Source organism: Salmo salar, chromosome ssa12 (genome assembly GCF_905237065.1).
Source record: "Salmo salar chromosome ssa12, Ssal_v3.1, whole genome shotgun sequence".
Taxonomy (NCBI): domain Eukaryota; kingdom Metazoa; phylum Chordata; class Actinopteri; order Salmoniformes; family Salmonidae; genus Salmo; species Salmo salar.
In genome coordinates, this window is record NC_059453.1 from 75,061,677 (window position 1) to 75,084,847 (window position 23,171).

General features: G+C 42.1%; 3 protein-coding genes across 5 annotated transcripts in view; 2 read left to right on the plus strand and 1 right to left on the minus strand.

Annotated features, from left to right (window-relative positions):
* Positions 1-3,121, plus strand: part of atxn7 (ataxin 7) — a 34,566-nt gene extending 31,445 nt beyond the window's left edge. Inside the window, exon 13 of the mRNA XM_014133430.2 lies at positions 162-3,121. Within this exon, the coding sequence (XP_013988905.1) occupies positions 162-179 (18 nt within the window). The 3' untranslated portion in view covers positions 180-3,121. The remainder of the gene's footprint in view (positions 1-161) is intronic.
* Positions 3,122-3,127: 6 nt separating this feature from the next.
* On the minus strand, positions 3,128-14,269 carry LOC106565847 (26S proteasome non-ATPase regulatory subunit 6). The gene is made up of 8 exons (XM_014133435.2): positions 13,962-14,269; positions 6,575-6,780; positions 6,156-6,301; positions 5,731-5,950; positions 5,332-5,440; positions 5,012-5,180; positions 4,717-4,794; positions 3,128-3,383 (listed from the first exon to the last, which is right to left on the minus strand). The coding sequence occupies exons 1-8, from the start codon at positions 14,104-14,106 to the stop codon at positions 3,287-3,289; spliced, it is 1,170 nt and encodes a 389-aa protein (XP_013988910.1). The 5' UTR covers positions 14,107-14,269; the 3' UTR covers positions 3,128-3,286.
* Positions 14,270-14,383: 114 nt separating this feature from the next.
* Positions 14,384-21,827, plus strand: slc2a9l1 (solute carrier family 2 member 9, like 1). 3 transcript variants are annotated; one of them, XM_014133433.2, is made up of 12 exons: positions 14,384-14,606; positions 15,062-15,157; positions 15,432-15,592; positions 15,677-15,801; positions 15,951-16,080; positions 16,212-16,360; positions 16,719-16,906; positions 16,996-17,106; positions 20,147-20,248; positions 20,456-20,531; positions 20,672-20,799; positions 21,375-21,827. In XM_014133433.2, exons 1-12 carry the CDS (start codon positions 14,583-14,585, stop codon positions 21,558-21,560), a joined length of 1,476 nt encoding a protein of 491 aa, XP_013988908.1. In that variant the 5' UTR covers positions 14,384-14,582; the 3' UTR covers positions 21,561-21,827. The 3 variants fall into 3 exon arrangements, with proteins under 3 accessions (XP_013988908.1, XP_013988909.1, XP_045547727.1); XM_045691771.1 differs by lacking the exon at positions 14,384-14,606 and adding an exon at positions 14,642-14,666; XM_014133434.2 differs by lacking the exon at positions 16,996-17,106.
* The last annotated feature ends 1,344 nt before the right edge of the window (positions 21,828-23,171 follow it).

A 23,171-nucleotide genomic window follows, 5' to 3' on the forward strand; every position in this document is an offset into this window, starting at 1 on the left:
GTCATCAACCAGTCAATCTCTTTATCTGTTGGGAAATTTACTGTGGAGTTAGGATTTATCTGGCTTCAACATATGTACATATATTGACGTTAGACAAAACATAAACTAAAAATCTCCAATGTAATCTATCATTTAAAAACCCTGCCACTCTCTCTCCCCAGCCAAAGGCCCGCCCCTGACGACAGCAGTGGCTGTGTCCTCTGTATGGAACCGAGGGGCGGATGATAAAGGGGCAACCTGTACACTGCTCTGGACTGCACGAGGCCTTCTAATGCCTTACTCTCAGCTTCCCATGATCCTCAGGGTGGAGGTGATCTGGTCTATAGTGGAACTATTTCTCCTAAAGCCATGTGGAGGTGGCAGGCGTTAGCCCTGGGGTGGGTCTCACCTGGCCCCCTGTCAGTCAGTGTTGTCCTGAGGTAGGTCTTCCTAGGGGGAGGAGAGGAGGGAGTTGCAGCCTTCCTGCCCTTTGATCTCCATGTTGAAGTTCCAGAGGTACAGAGGGAGGGTGAAGGGCTGGCACAACAGCCATGGCACCGCCCACCCACCATCATGATGCAGAGCCACTGGGAGTGACTGGAGAGCCAACAAGCCGCAATCTGTTGGTATCTGACGATCTCTTCCGGTGTGTGTGTGTGTGTGTGTGTGAGTGAGTGAGAGTGTTTGACTTTGTTACGTCAGATTCTACTGGACTACTGGAAATTGAAACTTACACCTGCAGGCCTGAACTCAGAAGCCTTGAACAGAGAGGGCAGGAAGACAAACTGTCACTTACATAACTTCAATCACATTTTGTTGGTTTGAATCATTGTGGCGTGTGTGTAGATACCGCCATGTTATGTACAGTAGCCAGAGATAACGACATGAGCAGATCCACACATGACCCAAACAATTATGCAAGTGTTACTTTTTTATGTTTCTTATCATGTTTTCACTGAATTTAACTACAGAAGTCTGGAGATTAGGGGGGAAAAGGTCAATTGTGAAAAAGGATGCCTGATGTGACAATTTGATTGAATGGTTGTGAAAGAGGGACTACTGCTCTTGGGACTAGAAGGTTCTATCTGAAAAAATATGATTGAGATAATTAGCTTTAAAACTAAGCAGTTTTTATATTGTATTCTTTTGAAATGAACATGAATTGGGGTATTTCAAGTACTATATAGGTAGAGAACATTGAACAGAACAAGGCTGTCAATAACTACATTTGAACAAAAATGCAGATTTTACCTTATAGTCCCAAGCTCAAAGTCGTAATTCCTACAATTATTAACATTTTACTAATGAACAGCCACAGTAGACCTAGCCCTAACTGTGAACAGCACTAAACAAATACAGACCCACTACTTGCTTTAGGACATTTAAGTTGTGCTTATTTGCCCCAAAAGCTAGCCAAAGGCAGCCATCTGTTTCTCCCACCATAGTCTGTAACCACTATCCCAGCTATGGCTATTAGTTTCCATTCCGGTACCTTTAGTAATGTCACAATACTGTGTTGTTTGTGAGTAGAGGAGTTTGTAATGACTGACATCACACTTGTATGTCCTTCGTCAAGCATGAAGTCTTAAACTGGCAATACTTCCCTCTGTCTGAGATGATGCTCCTTGGGAGGTGTGAGATTCATGGAGATGGCTTCAGAGTAAGTTACTACTTTTTTGTAACTCCTGTAAATTTCGTAAACTCCACTGATGTCAGGCAGCAGAGTAGCTGAGTGTTTTGTATCTTACTTTAGCTTTTTCTTGTATGTATTGAACAAACATCGAAGTATCCCTATTTCAGAATACATATTTTGTTAACGAATTGTACATATTGAAATATGTATTTTTGCACAGGCATTTTCTTATACAAAATGTTTTGGTACAATTGAGATTATTTATTTAGTAATTGAAATAACACGTTTAAGAACTTAACTTATTTGAAGTGGTTCACTGCCAAGTCTAACGCAATAGGCCTATAACTAGAGGTTGAAGCATCTCATGAATCATGTACTGGGATCCTTTAAAAGGTGAAGTGTTTCCACTGTAGCATGTGTTTGTGTGATAGACAATATGTTTTGTTTGAACTCTAAGGTCTCACTTGTGCTTTTTACTTTTTTCAAGTTGCCTCAATCAAAAAATGATTAGAATTTTGTGACCCAAATAGCCTGATTCTGAAATGCCCCGCAGGCTGAAAGCTGTGCCAGTTGTCTAAGCGATTTCTATGAATTCACTCAACTACTTTGGCTGCATTCATGTTTACACAGGCAGCCCAATTCTGATTAGATTTTTCTCCAATAACAGATCTTTTTTCAGAGCTGATCTAGTCAAAAGACCAATTAAAGAAAAAAAAGAATTGGGTTGCCTGTGTAAACACGACCTCTGTAGATGTAGACTTCAACATTTCATCATTGAAACTTTCCTTTAAGGCTGAAGGGACTTAAGCAATCATGATAAACAGTGCAACTGCTTGCATCATTGTTGCCAAACATAATTTGAAGCTCAGCATTAAGGACATTTATTTTTCAGCTTTTCAAAATGCTGAAATTAAGAAAGTGCCTGAATTTGTTTCACACTGTTTGAGGACAGTTTTTTTTTAACCTTACTTGAATGTTCAGTGTTTTAGGAGCTCGCTTTTAAAATCTGCCTATGAACCCTAAATGTGGTAAAAAAAAAAAAAAAAAAGGCTTGTCAACTAGCTGGTATGAAACCTTGGCGTTAACTTTATCTATGTTTTCCAGATTGGGTGCAGACCAGGGGGTGTTGAAGCTTCCTGGTCAATTATGAATTGCTTGTAGCAGGTTCAGTAAAGTGTTTTGTTTACCCTCAACCTCCACTGAAAACGCTAACCTTGTTTTCATGTGATGGAAACTTTGCAAAGATGTTTATCAAGTACCACAGACTTGGAATGTGAAAGTGAGACAACACAGCTTGCGGGAGGAAAATATCCTCAGTAAGAGCGTGCGTAGTTTTTGTATACATTATCAGAATCATTTGATCAGCTGGACTTGTATTGGCTGCTATGTAATTCATGAACAAACATGGTAGGTTAGATTTACTTAATATTTAAAGAAGATTGTATATTCTATTTGTTTTGTAACAGGTTTCTGTAAATAAATAATTTATACAGCTATTTATACAGAAAACTTGCGTCGCTTCTTTACTGATTTTATTTCTGTATCAAAGGAAAATGAAGTCACCAAAAAGAATTTTATATACACGAGGGTCAATTCTTCAGACAAACTATTTGTTTGGATACTGGTACAATACAGAAATCCAGCTCTCCCTCCCAAAGAACACTGCCATCCATTTTACATGTTGATAACTCGAGACAACTTCTGGACACGGTTGAGCAGCAAGTCCCCTTTCTTGATGGTCTCCTGGTACTGCCAGTTCTTACTATCAGGTCTGGAGGAAAGAAAATACAACCCTGAGCTCTGCCACTTGTAATATAGAAATCAATTGTTTTACATGTAGAGTACCAGTCAAGTTTGGACACCTACTCATTCAAGGGTTGACTATTTAGTGAAGATATCAAAACTATGGAATCGCACAGTAACCAAAAGTTAAAACAAATATTTTAGATTCTTCAAAGTAGCCACACTTGGCATTCTCTTAACCAGCTTCGTGAGGTAGTCACCTGGAATGCATTTCAATTAACAGGTGTGTCTTAAGGAAAGACATTACACAAATTAATGCATTTGTGACAAGGTGGTGATTGTATACAGAAGATAGCCCTATTTGGTAAAAGACCAAGTCCATATGGCAAGAACAGCTCAAATAAGCAAAGAGAAACGACAGTCCATTATTTTAAAAACATGAAGGTCAGTCAATACGGAAAATTTCAAGAACTCTAGTTAAGCGCTATAAAAACCGCTGCAGAGGATAAGTTCATTAAAGTTACCAGCCTCACAAATTGCAGCCCAAATAAATGTAACAGACACATTTCAACATCAACTGTTCAGAGGAGACTGGGTGAATCAGGCCTTTATGGTCAAATTGCTGCGAAGAAACCACACCAATAAGAGACTTGCTTGGGCCAAGAAACACGAGCAGTGGACATTAGACCGGTGGAAACCTGTCCTTTGGTCTGAGTCCAAATTTGAGATTTCTGGTTCCAACCCGCCGTGTCTTTGTGAGACGCAGAGTAGGTGAACGGATGATCTCTGCATGTGTGGTTCCCACCATGAAGCATGGAAGTGGTGGTGACAGTCTGATTTATTTAGAATTCAAGGCACACTTAACCAGCAAGGCTACCACAGCATTCTGCAGCGATACACCATCTAATCTAGTTTGCGCTTAGTGGGACTATCATTTGTTTTTCAACAGTGACCCAAAACACACCTCCAGGCTGTGTAAGAACTATTTGACCATGGAGAATGATGGAGTGCTGCATCAGATGACTGAATCCAATCACCTGACCTCAACCCAATTGAGTTGGACCGCAGAATGAAGGAAAAGCAGCCAACAAGTGCTGAGCATATGTGGGAACTCCAAGAATTTTGGAAAAGCATTCCAGGTGAAGATGGTTGAGAGAATGCCAAGCGTGTGCAAAGCTGTCATCAAGGCAAAGGGTGGCTATTTTGAAGAATCTAAAATATATTTTGATTTGTTTAACATGATTCCATGTGTTATTTCATAGTTGGTCTTCACTATTATTCTACAATGTAGAAAAATAGTACAAATAAAGAAATACCCTTGAATGAATAGTTGTCAACTTTTGACTGGTACTAATTCTTACCTGTTTGTTTCCACTATCTCGTTTACTTTGTCGATTTTGCAATGGAGGCGACCAGCAGCTATGAATCGTGAGAGTTCCCTGAGAACGAAGAAAAAACAAATTAAGTTATCACAGTACCTTTTCTGTATCAGTATAATCAAGAGCACCAATTATCTTCTGACAGGTGGCATCATTCCTATGCGACTCGCAGTCCTCAACCATCAGTGCAGATGGAGTCGTCGCGCTGTCTGACGTAAGACAATGGAGCACTAATCGGCATTGTGGGTATGGAACAAGAGCTAGAAGTGAGACTCACTGGTCAATGAACTCTGTGCTGACTCCAAAGGCCTCAGCCATGTAGCCCAGGGTGAGTGAACGGTAGGACTCCAGGAGCTGGCTGTAGGCATGGATACGCATCTCTCTCACATAGTAACGGTAATGAGGGGCAAACAGCCAGTCCTTCTTCATATCCTGCTCCACTGTGGCTGCAAAGAGGGGACAGAGACAAACAGGTTTACAACTAAGGAAATGGGGATAGTGAAACATGCATGTCCACTCACTGGCTGCGGACATTCATTCTCTTCAGCTTTACTATTTACAAGCCTAAATGAGGGGAGAGCAAAAGGGGTGTCTCACCCAGTGACTGGAAGAAAACGGAGTAGCGACACTCGTATAGTGAGAAGAGGTACTGGCGGACAGCAGGGAGACTGTGCAGCACCTCCAAAATCTCTGCTCCCTTTATCACCTGAAAGAGAACACAGTCAACAGGATATAGTCATGACAGAACTGGAAATCTGCCAGTTGTATAAAACATTTGTCCTTACTTATCAAAACAAGTATAAATGTACATGTTCTGACATGTAGAAATAATTGTATAAACAAATTCAGGTTTTCTGCAACCATACTTGTCTTAGTGTCTGTCAGGGTAAGTACGAAGTCTGCAAAACTACCAACTCTAGAATTACGTAAGCACATTGATGCCCTGTTGACAACACCACCACCGTGGGTTCAGAATCTTCCTCTCCTGCTACCAACCTTTTCTCTGAGGTCGGGCCTCTTCTGGGCAATCATGCAGACGTAGACGGTGTATGTGACAAAGGTCTTGTAGTCCATGAGCTCGTAGGAGGTGAAGGTGGACACCGTGTCCAGGAAGAGCTCAGCAGCCTGTTTAAAGTCACGGATGGCCACACAGTACAGGCCCTGGTACACCTTCAGACGGTTCCTCCTGTCCCAGTCACCCCCCTCCTCAATAAGGCTGTGCAGCCACAAACAAGGAGGACATTGAAACGAGTCAATACGATGCCACGGCAGGCAAAATGTTGCTGGCTGCTATGAAATCTAAACCGTGCCAGTTAACACATGAGACTTAGAATAGTTAGAATAGTTAGTGAAGGCCCTTAATGACATGTCATCATAGAATAGTGAATGCAGAGAGAAGCAGTGCCTTTTAGCCAAACTACCTTTTGGCTTTCTCAGTGTTACGCGTGATGAGGTCACTGTCCATGTAGAATAGTCCAATCCTTAGCAGGTAGAACACAATGTCTAGCCGATGTCCCAGGGCCACAGTCTTATCAAAGGTCTTCCTGAAGGCAGTCAACGCTTCCTCCTGTGGAATTACACAGCAAGAAAAAGAGTTAAGATATTGGTGATGTGAAGTTGATGGGTTATTTGGTTAAGCTAATGACCTACATGCATGGCGAAGTTGGAATGGGGATTTCTGGGACAGATTCTTGCTGTTTCTGTATGTATAGCATGATACTGTGTGTATATTGTATACGGTTCACTGTGCAACCGTGGCACTATGACTGATAACACTTAACATGACTTCTGATTCATTGGCCTCTACTCTGAATGTAACAGCTTATGAATGCAAAAGCACCTTATTCCCAATTCTGATGAGATATTCAGCTCTAGCCATCATTGCATCTCGAATTTCACTCTCCCCGAGGTTCTTCTCGGCATCTTCCAGGACATCATCCAGGCGTTTCAGCTCGTCCTCGTTGGCCTTCTTCATCTTACTCAGCAGGCTTGTGTCAAGCTGCCACTTCAGGTCTTTACACAGGCTCTCGTAGTAAGGTGCCATATCTGTAACGAGGCAATTCATCAGCTATCACGTTAGTGACAAGCTAGCTAGCTTCAACTTGACAGTTGTAACCTTTGGCAACATTCTAGCTAGCTAGCCATTTTTCTTCAATATGTGTCTGGTTAGCTAGCTAGCTAATTTAATTTATTGAGTATCTAACTAGTTAGCAACTAGCTAACTGACCAGGTAGCAGTTTGATATGGATAGGTTTATGTTTGCCAGAAGATACTGACTCTACAGTTAGGCTTGTTTACACTGAGCTGCACTGGGGTCGGAATGCAATCATTGGTTCAGAAAACATACCTCAATGCAGGGATGTGATATGCCACTGTACTCCAAATGTACCTTTCTCCATACTGCTATCAGTATTCAATTTAATGGAGCAGTGTGGATAAAGGTAAAATCTGAAGTACTGGATCTTGTACTGTATCTGTCATTACTTGGGGATTTCACGTTATTTCCGGTCACAACTTGTAGACTTGTTTACGTGCTGTTGTACGTTTTTGTTGCTAACCTTACTTTGCTACCTGACAACTTTACGGTTTTTACTTTTTACCGTTTATATTTTTCGTTTTTCCCTCACTCAACTTTTTTCATTCAACTTTTTCACTGCGGACGTTTTATCTGGACATGGTTCGTCAGGACCTCCCACAGCCGAAGCTAAGTAACATTAACATGATGCCTTCTAATTGCAGTCGTTGTACTCATAATATACAGGAGAACGATCGCCTTACGGCGAGGATAGCTCTGCTGCAAGCCCAGCTTCAGACGCAATCGTTAGGCAAGGGTAATTTCAGTGTAGGAAAGGATGAAACAGCGTCTGTAACCTAAAACTGGCGAGTGTAGAGAGTATTGAGATATTGTTATCCACGTCGGCACCAACGATGTTAGGATGAAACAGTCAGAGGTCACCAAGCGCAACATAGCTTCAGCGTGTAAATCAGCTAGAAAGATGTGTCGGCATCGAGTAATTGTCTCTGGCCTCCTCCCAGTTAGGGGGAGTGATGAGCTCTACAGCAGTCTCACAACTCAATCGCTGGTTGAAAACTGTTTTCTGCCCCTCCCAAAAGATAGAATTTGTAGATAATTGGCCCTCTTTCTGGGACTCACCCACAAACAGGACCAAGCCTGGCCTGTTGAGGAGTGACGGACTCCATCCTAGCTGGAGGGGTGCTCTCATCTTATCTACGAACATAGACAGGGCTCTAACTCCCCTAGCTCCACAATGAAATAGGGTGCAGGCCAGGCAGCAGGCTGTTAGCCAGCCTGCCAGCTTAGTGTAGTCTGCCACTAGCACAGTCAGTGTATTCAGCTCAGCTATCCCCATTGGGACCGTGTCTGTGCCTCGACCTAGGTTGGGCAAAACTAAACATGGCGGTGTTCGCTTTAGCAATCTCACTGCAATAAAGACCTCCTCCATTCCTGACATTATTGAAAGACATTGTGATATCTCAAAATAGGGTTACTTAATGTTAGATCCCTCACTTCAAAGGCAGTTATAGTCAATTAACTAATCACTGATCATAATCTTGATGTGATTGGCCTGACTGAAACATGGCTTAAGCCTGATGAATTTACTGTGTTAAATGAGGCCTCACCTCCTCGTTACACTAGTGACAATATCCCCCGTGCATCCCGCAAAGGCGGAGGTGTTGCTAACATTTAAGATAGCAAATTTCAATTTACATGAAATCTATGCAGCCTACTCAATCACTTTTTATAGCTACTGTTTATAGGCCTCCTGGGCCATATACAGCGTTCCTCACTGAGTTCCCTGAATTCCTATCGGGCATTGTAGTCATAGCAGATAATATTCTAATTTTTGGTAACTTTAATATTCACATGGAACATCTACAGACCCACTCCAAAAGGCTTTCGGAGCCATCATCGACTCAGTGGGTTTTGTCCAACATGTCTCTGGACCTACTCACTGCCACAGTCATACACTGGACCTAGTTTTGTCCCGTGGAATAAATGTTGTGGATCTTAATGTTTTCCCCCATAATCCTGGACTATTGGACCACTATTTTATTACATTTGCAATCGCAACAAATAATCTGCTCAGACCCCAACCAAGGAGCATCAAAAGTCGTGCTTTAAATTCTCAGACAACCCAAAGATTCCTTGATGCCCTTCCAGACTCCCTCTGCCTACCCAAGGACGACAGAGGACAAAAATCAGTTAACCACCTAACTGAGGAACTCAATTTAACCTTGCGCAATACCCTAGATGCAGTTGCACCCCTAAAAACATTTGTCATAAGAAACTAGCTCCCTGGTATACAGAAAATACACGAGCTCTGAAGCAAGCTTCCAGAAAATTGGAACGGAAATGGCGCCACACCAAACTGGAAGTCTCCCGACTAGCTTGGAAAGACAGTACCGTGCAATATCGAAGAGCCCTCACTGCTGCTCGATCATCCTATTTTTCCAACTTAATTGAGGAAAATAAGAACAATCCCAAATTTATTTTTGATACTGTCGCAAAGCTAACTAAAAAGCAGCATTCCCCAAGAGAGGATGGCTTTCACTTCAGCAGTAATAAATTCATAAACTTCTTTGAGGAAAAGATCATGATCATTAGAAAGCAAATTACAGACTCCTCTTTAAATCTGCATATTCCTCCAAAGCTCCGTTGTCCTGAGTCTGCACAATTCTGCCAGGACTTAGGGTCAAGGGAGACACTAAAGTGTTTTAGTACTACATCTCTTGACACAATGATGAAAATAATCATGGCCTCTAAACCTTCAAGCTGCAAACTGGACCTTATTCCAAATAAACGACTGAAAGAGCTGCTTCCTGTGCTTGGCTCTCCTATGTTGAACATAAAAAAACGGCTCTCTATCCACCAGATGTGTACCAAACTCACTAAAAGTGGCAGTAATAAAGCCTCTCTTGAAAAAGCCAAATCTTGACCCAGAAAATATTTTTTTAAACTATCGGCCAATATCGAATCTCCCATTCCTCCAAAAAAAAAATTGAAAAAGCTGTTGCGCAGGAACTCACTGCCTTCCTAAAGACAAACAATGTATACGAAATGCTTCAGTCTGGTTTTAGACCCCATCATAGCACTGAGACTGCACTTGTGAAGGTGGTAAATTACCTTTCAATGACATCAGACCGAGGCTCTGCATCTGTCCTTGTGCTCCTAGATCTTAGTGCTGCTTTTGATACCATCGATCGCCACATTCTTTTGGAGAGATTGGAAACCCAAATTGGTCTACACGGACAACTTCTGACCTGGTTTTGATCTTATCTGTCGGAGAGATATCAGTTTGTCTCTGTGAATGCTTTGTCCTCTGACGAATCAACTGTAAATGTCGGTGTTCCTCAAGGTTCCGTTTTAGGACCACTATTGTTTTCACTATATATTTTACCTGTTGGGGATGTCATTCCAAAACATAACGTTAAATTTCACTGCTATGCGGATGACACACAGCTGTACATTTCAATGAAACATGGTGAAGCCCCAAAATTTCCCTCGCTAGAAGCCTGTGTTTCAGACATAAGGAAGTGGATGGGTGCAAACTTTCTACTTTTAAACTCGGACAAAACAGAGATGCTTGTTCTAGGTCCCAAGAAACAAAGAGATCTTCTGTTGAATCTGACAATTAATCTTGATGGTTGTACAGTCGTCTCAAATAATACTCTGGACCCTGATCTCTCTTTTGAAGAACATATCAAGACTGTTTCAAGGACAGCTTTTTTCCATCTACATAACATTGCAAAAATCAGAAACTTTCTGTCCAAAACTGATGCTGAAAAATTTATCGATACTTGTTACTTCTAGGTTGGACTACTGCAATGCTCTACTTTCCGGCTACCCGGATAAAGCACTAAATAAACTTCAGTTAGTGCTAAATACGGCTGCTAGAATCCTGACTGGAACCAAAAAATGTGATCATATTACTCCAGTGCTAGCCTCCCTACACTGGCTTCCTGTTAAGGCAAGGGCTGATTTCAAGGTTTTACTGCTAACTTACAAAGCATTACATGGTCTTGCGCCTACCTATCTTTCCGATTTGGTCCTGCCGTACATACCTACACGTACACTACGGTCACAAGACGCAGGCCTCCTAATTGTCCCTAGAATTTTTAAGCAAACAGCTGGAGGCAGGGCTTTCTCCTATAGAGCTCCATTTTTATGGAATGGTCTGCCTACCCATGTGAGAGACGCAGACTCGGTCTCAACCTTTAAGTCTTTACTGAAGACTCATCTCTTCAGTAGGTCCTATGATTGAGTGTAGTCTGGCCCAGGAGTGTGAAGGTGAACGGAAAGGCTCTGGAGCAACGAACCGCCCTTGCTGTCTCTGCCTGGCCGGTTCCCCTCTCTTCACTGGGATTCTCTGCCTCTAACCCTATTACAGGGGCTGAGTCACTGGCTTACTGGTGTTCTTCCATGCCGTCCCTAGGAGGGGTGCGTCACTTGAGTGGGTTGAGTCACTGACGTGGTCTTCCTGTCTGGGTTGGCGCCCCCCCTTGGGTTGTGCCGTGGCGGAGATCTTTGTGGGCTATACTCAGCCTTGTCTCAGGATGGTAAGTTGGTGGATGAAGATTTCCCTCTAGTGGTGTGGGGGCTGTGCTTTGGCAAAGGGTGGGGGGTTATATCCTGCCTGTTTGGCCCTGTCCGGGGCTATCATCGGATGGGGCCACAGTGTTTCCTGACCCCTCCTGTCTCAGCCTCCAGTATTTATGCTGCAGTAGTTTATGTGTCGGGGGCTAGGTCAGTCTGTTATATCTGGAGTAATTCTCCTGTCTTATCTGGTGTCCTGTGTGAATGTAAGTATGCTCTCTCTAATTCTCTCTTTCGGAGGACCTGAGCCCTAGGACCATGCCTCAGGACTACCTGACATGATGACTCCTTGCTGTCCCCAGTCCACCTGGCCGTGCTGCTGCTCCAGTTTCAACTGTTCTGCCTGCGGCTATGGAACCCTGACCTGTTCACCGGATGTGCTACCTGTCCCAGACCTGCTGTTTTCAACTCTCTAGAGACAGCAGGAGCGGTAGAGATACTCTCAATGATCGGCTATGAAAAGCCAACTGACATTTACTCTTGAGGTGCTGACTTGTTGCTCCCTCGACAACTGTGATTATTATTATTTGACCATGCTGGTCATTTATGAACATCTTGGCCATGTTCTGTTATAATCTCCACCCGGCACAGCCAGAAGGACTAGCCACCCCTCATAGCCTGGTTCCTCTCTAGGTTTCTCCTAGGTTTTGGCCTTTCTAGGAGTTTTTCCTAGCCACCATGCTTCTACACCTGCATTACTTGCTGTTTGGGGTTTTAGGCTGGGTTTCTGTACAGCACTTTGAGATATCAGCTGATGTAAGTAAATTTGATTTTGATTTGATATCCATCCCTGCATTGAGGTACGTTTTATGACCCATATCTTACGCTGACTCCATGGTGTCTTAATGTAACCATGATTGCGTTCCAACCCCAGTGCAGCTCAGCGGAAACAAGCATAATGTTAGGGTCGGTATCTTCTGGCAAGGTTTATGTCTGACAGTGATGCTAACGACACTGAACAAAAATATAACATGCAACAATTTCAAAGATTTTACTGAGTTCCAGTCCATATAAGGCAATAAGTGAATTGAAAGAAATTCATTAGGCCCCATCTATGGACTTCACGCCTGGGAATACAGATCTGTTGGTCACAGATACTTAAAACAAAATCTGTGACCACCATTTGCCTCATGCAATGTGACATCTCCGTCGCATAGAGTTGATCAGGCTATTGACTGTGGCCTGCTGTCCCACTCCTCTTCAATGGCTGTACGAAGTTAGAACTGGAACACGCTGTCGTACACGGCAACCCAGAACATCCCAAACATGCTCAATGGGTGGTGACATGTCTGGCGAGTATACAGGCCATGGAAGAAATGGGACATTTTCAGCTTCCAGGAATTGTGTACAGATCCTTGCGACATGTGGCCATGCATTATCCTGCTGAAACATGAGGTGATGATGGATGAATGACACGATAATGGGCCTCAAGATCTCGACACGGTATATCTGTGCATTCAAATTGTCATTGATAAAATGCAATTGTTTCATTGTCAGTAGCTTATGCCCGCCCATACCATAACCCCACCATGGGGCACTCTGTTCACAACGTTGACATCAGAAAACCACCTGCCCACACTACGGCATCTGTCTGGTCTAGTTGAAACCGGGATTCATCCGTGACGAGCACACTTCTCCAGTCTGCCAGTGGCCATCGAAGGTGCGCATTTGCCTACTGAAGTCGGTTACGACACCGAACTGCAGTTAGTTCAAGACCCTGTTGAGGACAACAAGCATGCAGATGCACTTCCCTGAGACGGTTTCTGACAGTTTGTAAAGAAATTCTTTGTTTGTGCAAACCCAGTTTCATCAGCTGTCCGGGTGGCTGGTTTCAGACGATCCCGCAGGTGAAGAAGCCAGATGTGGAAGTTCTGGGCTGGCGTGGTCTGCGTTTGTGAGGCCAGTTGGACTTACTTCCAAATTCTCTAAAGCGACGTAGGAGGGGGTTATGGTAGAGAAATTAACATAACATTTTCTGGCAACAGCTCTGGTTTAACATTCCTGCAGTCAGCATGCCAATTGCACGCTCCCTCAAAACTTGAGACATCTGTGGAAGTGTGACAAAACAGCACATTTTAGATTGGCCTTTTACTGTCCCCAGCACAAGGTACACCTGTGTAATGATCATGCTATTTAATCAGCTTCTTGATATGCCACACCTGTCAGGTGGGTGGATTATCTTGGCAAATGAGAAATGTTCAGTAACAGGGATGTAATGTTGTGCACAAAATTGTAGTTTCATAAATGTTGTGTATATTGGACATTTTATTTTCAACTCATGATACCAATACTTTACATGTTGCGTTTATATATGTTTGTTCAGTGTAGTGTAAATAGTTAACTACCCGTGTAAACGCGTTAGTTAGCAAGTCTACTCGCTAGCGACAAATGTGCTAGGCGAGTTAGCTAACTACCGGAGCTAGCTAACATTAGCAATTTCAACACTGTTTTTCAAGATACGAGTACGCTAGCTAGCATGACTTGCTAGGCCACTTAGTTATCTGTTGTAAACAAAATATATAACTAACGTTACTATTTTCGGTTTATTAGCTTGCCAGTAGCCTGCTACTTTGCCAGTACCGGCACTTACTGGCTAACGTCAGCTACTCACCGTTTTCTTTGATTGAGTCCATGAGCTCGGTTTTCACTTTAGCATCTTGTCGGTGACCATCCATCGTGAGCAAAAATTTCAGCTGTGCTATCCTAAGATCAGGGTTTTTAGGCAGACCCTCTTCTTCCAGATTTTCCAACGGCATGTTGGCAAATATAAAATTAAAGTAATGACTTGCCTAAATAGCAGATATATATTCTCTGGGACAACAAGGTAAGGGGGAGGAATCTTCGGCTAGCTAGCTAACGATGACTACGGATAACACTGGTCTGCTACTTCCGCTACAGCGAGAACGTCAGGGGTGACAAGTTCAGATGGTGCTGCCCTCGTTTGGCTAATAAGGGAATGTCCGCCGAGCACACGGAGTATGCCAATTTAATTGACGTCAAAGTACACAATTTTTCACTCAGATTAAACACATGTTGCCAAATGGTTTATATGCTTTTTTACTTTCTACAGAGACGAGTAGGCCTACTGTGACAGCGACTCAGTGGTTGAAAGGCTTACCTTTCCCTCTGAGATGTAAAATATTAATCTTATTCCTGAAAATGTCTAACAGAGCAACTGTCAGGTGGACATGTGGATATAATTGTGTTACATGGAACTATCAAGATATACAGAATGGAGACATTGTTGAGGCGCCTGGTAGGCAACCTTTATTATTATTATTATTGAAACGGGATACACTTTTTCATATCTTAATGAGTAAGTATTAGTCCGTTTCCTGTTATTTGATCCAAAGGTAACATAAGCAAAAATGTTACTGTTGAAAAATGTAAAAGTCTATTAAGAAATGAGGTTCTTATTATGAACAACACGTTTTAACATAATTAATTGCTGTATGAAAGGGTTATAAAATCACAATAGGTACAAATTAGACAAATCTATGAGCACAATGACTCAGCTAAACAGGGAAGAGAAGCAAGAGGTTACATAGTAGTCTATCCATGCCTTCTCTGTGTCAATGTTTTTAAAAAGCGTTTTAAGAATAATTTTAAGATGCATTATTGATTGAGATTATATACTTCATTGACATTAAATATGTGTCGACCTATAACTTTCATTGTAAAATGTTTACCCGTTTATGTTCTCCATTCCAGACCCGTGGTAATGCTCTAGTCTTCATAATCATTTTGGGTATTGGTGGATCTTTTCAAAATGGGTTCCATGTTACTGTCATCAGTTCCCCTTCACCAGTAAGAGACATCAGCACATTGATTCCCCACACACTAATTTTTATTAAAAAGCATGATACTAAATATGTTTGGATGAGTGTGGAATTGACACTCTACTTTTCCCATGGCAAGAAATACCTAGGAAATATAACATGGTGTTCAAGGTTTATTAATATCTTGTTTTCATCTCACACAAGTTAAATCTGCATATTCAATTCTGCTCAAATGAACACCTAGCCTACTTCACCAGGGTTGGAGAATGTCTGTTTCCATAACCATGTCTGTCTGCTTGCAGTACATCTGGAGCTTCATCAATAGCAGTTGGATTGGGCGATATGAGGAAACCCCACCGGCACAGACAGTCAAACTCCTCTGGTCAGCTATAGTGTCGATGTATGCTGTGGGGGGTCTCCTGGGCTCTATGAGTGTCAGGTGCATTGCTGGGAGGTTTGGCAGGTGAGTTGCACAGATTTTTATCATCTGTATTTATCTCAATTTAAGTTACTTTTTCATTCAAACTTCTCTTAATTTCTTCTTCAGGAAGAGAGCCATGATATGGAACAATGTTGTCAGCATTGTTGCTGCAGTGATCATGTTCACCAGTAGGGGGGCAAACTCCTTTGAGATGATCCTGATTGCTCGGTTTCTGTTTGGATTCACTGCAGGTCCTACCAATGTGATGTTGCACCTTTCATTTCATGCAGATTAGTTTAATCTATGGATCATTTAGCCATGGTAAAATAAAATCACGAAATGGCCTTATATCTTAGTGTTGATAGCATAGATTTTTTTAATTCTTGTTTGTGAATCTCAGGTTTAGGAGCGAATATCCATGCAATATACCTGGGTGAGAGTTCACCCAAAAAGATAAGGGGCATGGTAACACTAACATTTGCTACCTTCATCTCCATTGGTAAACTGTCAGGACAATTTTTTGGACTAAGGTACAGTGCTCATTCTGAATTTCAAAAGACAAAAACATCCAGTATCACATTAAACTTATGGTTATCAATGTGTGCCAAATTGGATATCCTGAAATATGCTCTGACTTGATGCTTTATCTCAACTTTCTCAGGGAGATTCTTGGTCGTGAGGATAGCTGGAACATCCTCCTGTGTGTTTCAACATGTTTCTCCGTGGTACAGCTGCTAACACTGCCCTTCTTCCCTGAGGCCCCAAGATACTTATTGATAGAAAAGGGAAATACAGAGGCATGCAAAAAAGGTAGTTTGTGTTTCCTCATAGTCACCGAGATTGAAATTCTTGATGTCCAAAGGGATCCATCCTAAGTAGCAACAATCAAACTCAGAACATTGAGTTCTGTCTGTGCATATGTAGAAATTATGTACAGTACTACATTACACTGCATCTAAATACATAAACCTATATTATTACACATAGCTGACAGATTGGCCAATGCCTGTATAGCTGGGCTCAAAGTCTATACAGCTGAGGAGACTTTAGTTACTTGTTGTATCCTATTCAGAAAGTGTGTGTGTGTGTGTGTGTGTGTGTGTGTGTGTGTGTGTGTGTGTGTGTGTGTGTGTGTGTGTGTGTGTGTGTGTGTGTGTGTGTGTGTCAGCTCTGCAGAGTCTGTGGGGCAGGGGTGAGTACAAGCTGGAGATGACGGAGATGGTGTTGGAGCAGGCTGCCATAAAGGGCGAGACCTCGAAGAGTCTCCTGGAGCTGCTGAGAGACAGGAGCGTACGATGGCAGCTCATCACCATGGTGGTGATGTACGGCTGCATCCAGTTCTCTGGCATCACCGCAGTAAGCACAGCCCCCTCTGTCTTTTATCTCATACTGTACCTACTACTGTACATTCTACATCCTACTCCTCTTCTTCCCTCCACCCTCAGATCAGTGTGTTCTCCTTTGACATATTCAAGGAGGCAGGCATCCCCCTGGATAAGATCCGCTATTTGACTCTGGGTGTTGGAGTGTCTGAGGTTCTCACCTCCATCACCTGTGTGAGTGCTGCTGGGGAACATGGGCTACACTATAGGGGGTACACTACAATACCCCTCTGTAACTTCTACAAAGCATGGTCATTACTATGTACCTAGGGCAATGGGGGGGCAAAGTACGGCCCGCGGGCTGTATCCAGCCCGCCGGCACTTCCATCTGGCCCGCAAGACATTATTTTAAATGTATTAAATATTATTATATTTAAGATTTTTGGCCTAAAATGACTCATTCCACGATATACAAACAACCTCCAATAGATGGCGCTGTAGCCTGGCAGCTCACTCTGAATTTGGGCCTACAGTCAGATTCAGAATGCGCTCAGTCATCATAGCCAATTCATTGCTTGATGACTTTTGACAAAATGAGTGCTGCGAAAATTTGAAAAGTGGGACTCTGAATGTTGTGTGTTTTAAAGAAGAATGGACAGCAAAATACTGTTTTACTAATATTGGACATAAAGCGGTATGTCTGATATGCCAAGAAAGTGTTGCCGTTTTTAAGGAATATAATCTCAATCAGAATTTTTCAAGCAAGCATGCTAACTACGCTAGCAATCTGTCCTCTCAGGAAAAGTCAAGGAATGCCTCAAAACTTGCCACAAACTTAAAAGCTCAAGAAAATATGTTTACTAAACGGTGCTCTACTCAAGACTAAGTACTGGCACATAAAATCACAAAGCATAGCAAGCCTTTTGGTGAAGCGGAGTTTGTGAACGAGTGTATGGTGGAGACTGCTGATATACTTTGTCCTGAGAGTAAAAGCCAATTTTGAGAAAATTTGCTTATCACGCAGAACCATCACCAAGCGCGTGGAAGTGATGGGTGAGGAGCTAATCTCAGAGTTGAAGAAAAAAGCAGATAGCGTCAATCTTTTTTCTATAGCACTGGATGAGAGTACTGACATCAGATACCTCTCAACTTTACATTTTTGTCAAAGGAATAAATGAGAACTTTGAAATAACAGAGGAACTTCTTGCGATGGAATCAATGATGGGAACAACCAGGGGCTCTGATTTATATGACAGGATGTCTGCCAGCTTGGAAAACATGTATCTACCATGGAGCAAACTGACAAACATCACAACAGATAGATCACCAAATCTAACCTGTAAAAACATTGGCCTACTAAAAAGATTACAAGACCAAGTAAAATAAGAAACTCTGAGGAATTGATATTTCTTCACTGTATTATTCATCAGGAAGCCCTGTGTAAAAGTGTTAAAGCTGGAGAATGTTGTCAAAGTGGTTATAAAACTTGTCAACTTTATACGGGCAAGGGGGCTTAACCATCGTCAGTTCGTGCAGCTGCTCAATGACACAGAGGTAGAGCACCAGGACTTGTTGTATCATTCAAATGTGCTCTAGCTAAGCCTGGGAAAGTATTTTGCCGTGTGTGGGAACTGAGAGGGGACATATGTATGTTCCTTGATACGGTTGGTAAAGCTGATGACTTCTCCGAGTTGAAAGACAGACTGGCTGGGTGACTTTGCTTTCGGTGTGGACATATTGGGGCATCTGAACGATCTAAATGTGAAACTGCACGGGAATTGTGTTTTTGTGCATGAACTGTATTCCAATGTGAAAGCATTCAAAGCCAAACTTATGTTGTTCTCCAGACAAATGAGCAGCCGGTCTCTCGCTCATTTTCTGACACTGGCCGTACTGAACGCGCCCACACTGAGACATACAGTAGCACTTTCGACAGTGAGAAAGCACCACCGGACACATCGACATCCAATGTGATAGTGCTTTGAAGGAGAAGTACAAAACAGCAACAATAGTCCAGTTCTATGGCTCACTGAATGAAACAAAGTTTCCAAACATTAAAAAACACGCCCAAAGGATGCTTGTTTTATTCGGGTCCACATGTGTGTGAACAAATGTTCTCAGTCATGAATTACAACAAAAACAGGTCAAATTTAACAAATGACCATTGTCAGCTGTTCTGAATCTCTACAACAAAGATGACACCAGACTTTGATGCCCTTGCCAAGAGAGGTGACCAGACCCATTGTTCTCATTATGACTAAAATAACTGTGACTGGGGTAGGCAAGGATAATGCTTTTTCATGGTGATGGTTATGCAGTGAGAATTATCCAGCAATTTTCTTGGATACAGGTTATTTGTCCCCATACATCTGACAATTGACACTTATTCAGTCAGATTTGGACTGAAATGATTGGATAACTGTAAATATGGCTCACAATGGAGATGTGTTCCTTAACATGCTTTCAAAAACAGACCATTCCAAATTAAACAGATGCTCTTACCATATGTTTCACTCACACTTTTGAATATTTTATTTTTTTTACACATCTGCTGTTACATTTTGCATGTCTCCAGACATATAATATAATATATATATTTTTTAAAGTTTGCATATTGTGACAAAGTGTGACTGTACTTTACAAGGGTAGAGATGCAGGATCTGTGTGTGTGTTTGACTGTCATGTTATAAATTATATACATTTTGTGAAATATTTGCTCACAAAAAACAAGGGTAGAGATGGTACAAGGGTAGAATTGTTCTGCAAGCATATGTACACCAACAGTACACTAGTAGATGCGTGTCAATTTGAAAATGAATAGTCTTCACATGTTTTGTCACGCATATAGTATGTGGCCCTTCACTTGGTTTCATAAACTTAATGTGGCCCTTGAGCCAAAAGGTTTGCCCACCCCTGACCTAGGCTAAAAAGGTTTAAAGTAGAGCCCTTTTTAATTAATGTGAAAATGTCACTCGTTAAGTGGTCATTAGGCAACTGTGATAAGGGACTAATAAGCAAAAGTAATCAGTGAACAGTAGGAGAGTGACCATACAGGAAGAAACACTGTCCCCGTGCAGGAATCCACCCCCCGTGCCTACCGTACAGAAGCTCTGCTACAGGTTGAACATATTTGTCACTAAGATGTGAATGCCCCTCCTGAGCTCCAAACAGTAAATAATGTCTGAGCTCCTCTGGCTCTGCCATGCGGCGGGAAGGAGGGAGTGATGGATGGGGAAGGTTCCGGATAAGTTCTGTTGTGTGCGTTCATCCCTAGGGCCTGCTGATCGAGAGTGTGGGGAGGAGAGCGCTACTCTGGGGGGGCTTTGGGGCCATGTCTGCCATCATGATATTAATCACCATCACTCTCAATCTAAAGGTGAGCCCCTTGACCTTTCAACTCTCCTGCATTGTTACAAATATACAGTAAGAGGACCTAAGTGATGATATATGGATGTGTATCACATTAGAATGTGTCCCAAATCCCCTTGGTCACGACTTCCCCAGCAACAGTGGTGGTTGTTCCATGTGCATGGAAAACATACAATAAAATATAATTTATTCTGTTCTAACAATATTGTTATAGGATTACAGCTTCTGGATTCCATACAGCACTGTTGGCTTGATATTCCTCTTTGTCATTTTTTATGGAGGAGGCCCAGGTATGTTTAATATCAAACCACAGAATGGATTAGTAATAATACAATAACAAAGTATAGACAAAATACCAACATTACATTGCCGTGACCATCAGTGGTGATTGATCTGATGCATCTTTTCCTGTTGCCTGTGCTATTCCTAGCTGGAGTGTTGCCGTCTCTCACACATGAGATCTTTATCCAATCGTGCCGGCCTGCAGCGTTTGTGTTTACTGGGATCCTGCGCTGGCTTGGCTTTGCTGTGCTGGGACTAGTTTTCCCTTTTCTTATCGTAAGTCTATAGACCATTTTGGGTTCGATTCCCACGGGGGCCAGTACAAAAAAAAAAATGCATGAAATGAAATGTATGCATTCACTACTGTAAGTCGCTCTGGATAAGAGCGTCTGCTAAATGACTAAAATGTAAATGTAATTTTGGAATGAAGTGTTGTATTATGCTTTTATAATGCTTGCAAAGTTTTATAATTCTTTCAAAGTTACCAATTGAGATACAATGACATTTCCTGAGCACAAAGCACATTGTTCTTCACTATGACAGTTTGATACCCCAGAGATACCAGGCATACAGTAATTCCATACTTTGAACATTACATTGAGACACTGCAATTAAAACTTTTCTTTATTATCTCAGTATTACCTTTGTCTCAGCCAGTCTGTGTAAAACAGCTGAGCTCTAATTTAGACATAAGTGGAATTATATAAAATGAAACAAAGATTTCTTGTAGCCATGAGTAGAACAATAGGACAGGACTATTTAATCACAGGCTCTCAGCCAACTGTCCAAGTTGTTCCCCTGGTTATTATAACTATAGGAACTCACCTGCTTGCCTCTTCTCTGTGCCACAGGAGCTGCTAAAATCATTCAGCTTCGTGCTGTTTGCCTGCATGTGTCTGTTGGCGTCATTTTACATCTTCTTCTACCTGCCGGAGACCAAGGGGAAAACCCTCCTGGAGATCTCAGAGGAGTTTAAAAACATCACACTGTGTGAAAACCCCCCCTCAGATGACAAGACCCTGGAGACAAGGTTATGAAAACTGTTGATAGCAAATTAACAGATTTATCCCACTCTGAGTTGTATCATATCTTCATACAATGTGCACTCACAGCATATCAAATCAAATGTATTTATATAGCCCTTCTTAGATTAGCTGATATCTCAAAGTGCTGTACAGAAACCCAGCCTAAAACCCCAAACAGCAAGCAATGCAGGTGTGTGTATATATAACATTGTTTTATGCATCTGAATGACTTTGAGACCTATTGATTTATAATAAAATTACTTTTCAAATAATCTTTCATTTACTTGTTTCCAACCTTTTTTACCAGCCATATATGGTCTGGTCTGTTTTCCTGAGAAGGTTCATATTATACATTTTCTAGGACAAAATGTACTCTTTATCTTTCATTATATCTCATACCACATAAAATCCTCCCCAAGTCTGACTTCTTACAGACTCATTAGTAAGAACCCTGTACAGTTAACAGATGCCCATGGCCCACGTGGGGGACTCCCTCAGCCTCTTAGCTGGCTCTTTGAGAACTGGCTCCCATAATGATGCGGTGGGTCTTTGATGGAATTGACTTTTCCAGTATGGTTGTGAACCTGCTGGCTCTTTGAGGGGCTCCCCCTTATCACTGGCTGCCAGCTGCTGCCGGGCACTGGGTCTTCATTTGCAGTTAAAGGCGCTAGGTGCACAGCTCCCATTCAGGGATGGGGAGTGATTGACGTTATCTTAGATGGGTGAGATGTTTCCTCGGCGTCCCACTGTTGTGCGTTCTCTAGAGGGGATTAACTAGAGGTACCATAGTGACGCCTAACCGTTTCTCCTCACAGACCTGCCTGCCTGGCCAATTTACACTTTAATGGAAAATGCTGACTGAGGTAAATATCATGGACACATACAGTATAGTAGGTATTTCCGTGTGAGCATATGTTTCAAATAAAGGGTTGGACTTAGACCAAACAATATTCATGACAAGTGCAATGTGGTATATTCAACTGTAAATAATAGTAGATTGATCTTGGGAAGATGAATGCTTAAATATGACAAAATTGAGCAGTCGTGATAGACCATATTGGTTTATTTATTGTGCTGTAGTGACACCAAGTTCTCAACAGATGGCAGAGAAAATCTGCATTGTGAAAACAACTTCATTCAAGGCATGGTGGCACAGTAATATACTGAACAAAAATCTAAACGCAACATGCAACGATTTCAAAGATTTTACTGAGTTACAGTTCATATAAAGGAAATCAGTCAGTTTAATAAGTTCATTGGGCCGTAATCTATGGATTTCACATGATTTGGAATACAGATATGCATCTGTTGGTCACAGATACCTTCAAAGAATTGTGTACAGATCCTTGCAGCATGGGGCCATGCATTGTCATGCTGAAACATGAGGTGATGGCGGCTGATGAATGGCACGACAATGGGATTCAGGATCTCGTCACGGTATTCACAGCATTCATATTGCCATCGATAAAATGCAATTGTGTTCATTGTCCGTAGCTTATGCCTACCCATACCATAACCCCACCATGGGGCACTTTGTTCACAATGTTGACATCAGCAAACCACTTGCCCACACGACGCCATACACGCTGTCTGCCATCTGCCGTGTACTGTCGAAACCGGGAT

Coding starts and splice junctions, on each gene's coding strand:
- LOC106565847 (XM_014133435.2), bottom strand. CDS start 14,106: ATGCCGTTGGAAAATCTGGAAGAAGAGGGTCTGCCTAAAAACCCTGAT. Junction 6,302..6,574: donor TCATCAGAATTGGGAATAAG/GTGCTTTTGCAT, acceptor GTAATTCCACAG/GAGGAAGCGTTGACTGCCTT. Junction 4,795..5,011: donor AGCACAGAGTTCATTGACCA/GTGAGTCTCACT, acceptor CTTCGTTCTCAG/GGAACTCTCACGATTCATAG.
- slc2a9l1 (XM_014133433.2), top strand. CDS start 14,583: ATGGAGACATTGTTGAGGCGCCTG. Junction 15,802..15,950: donor TCTGTTTGGATTCACTGCAG/GTCCTACCAATG, acceptor TGTGAATCTCAG/GTTTAGGAGCGAATATCCAT. Junction 17,107..20,146: donor TTCTCACCTCCATCACCTGT/GTGAGTGCTGCT, acceptor GTTCATCCCTAG/GGCCTGCTGATCGAGAGTGT.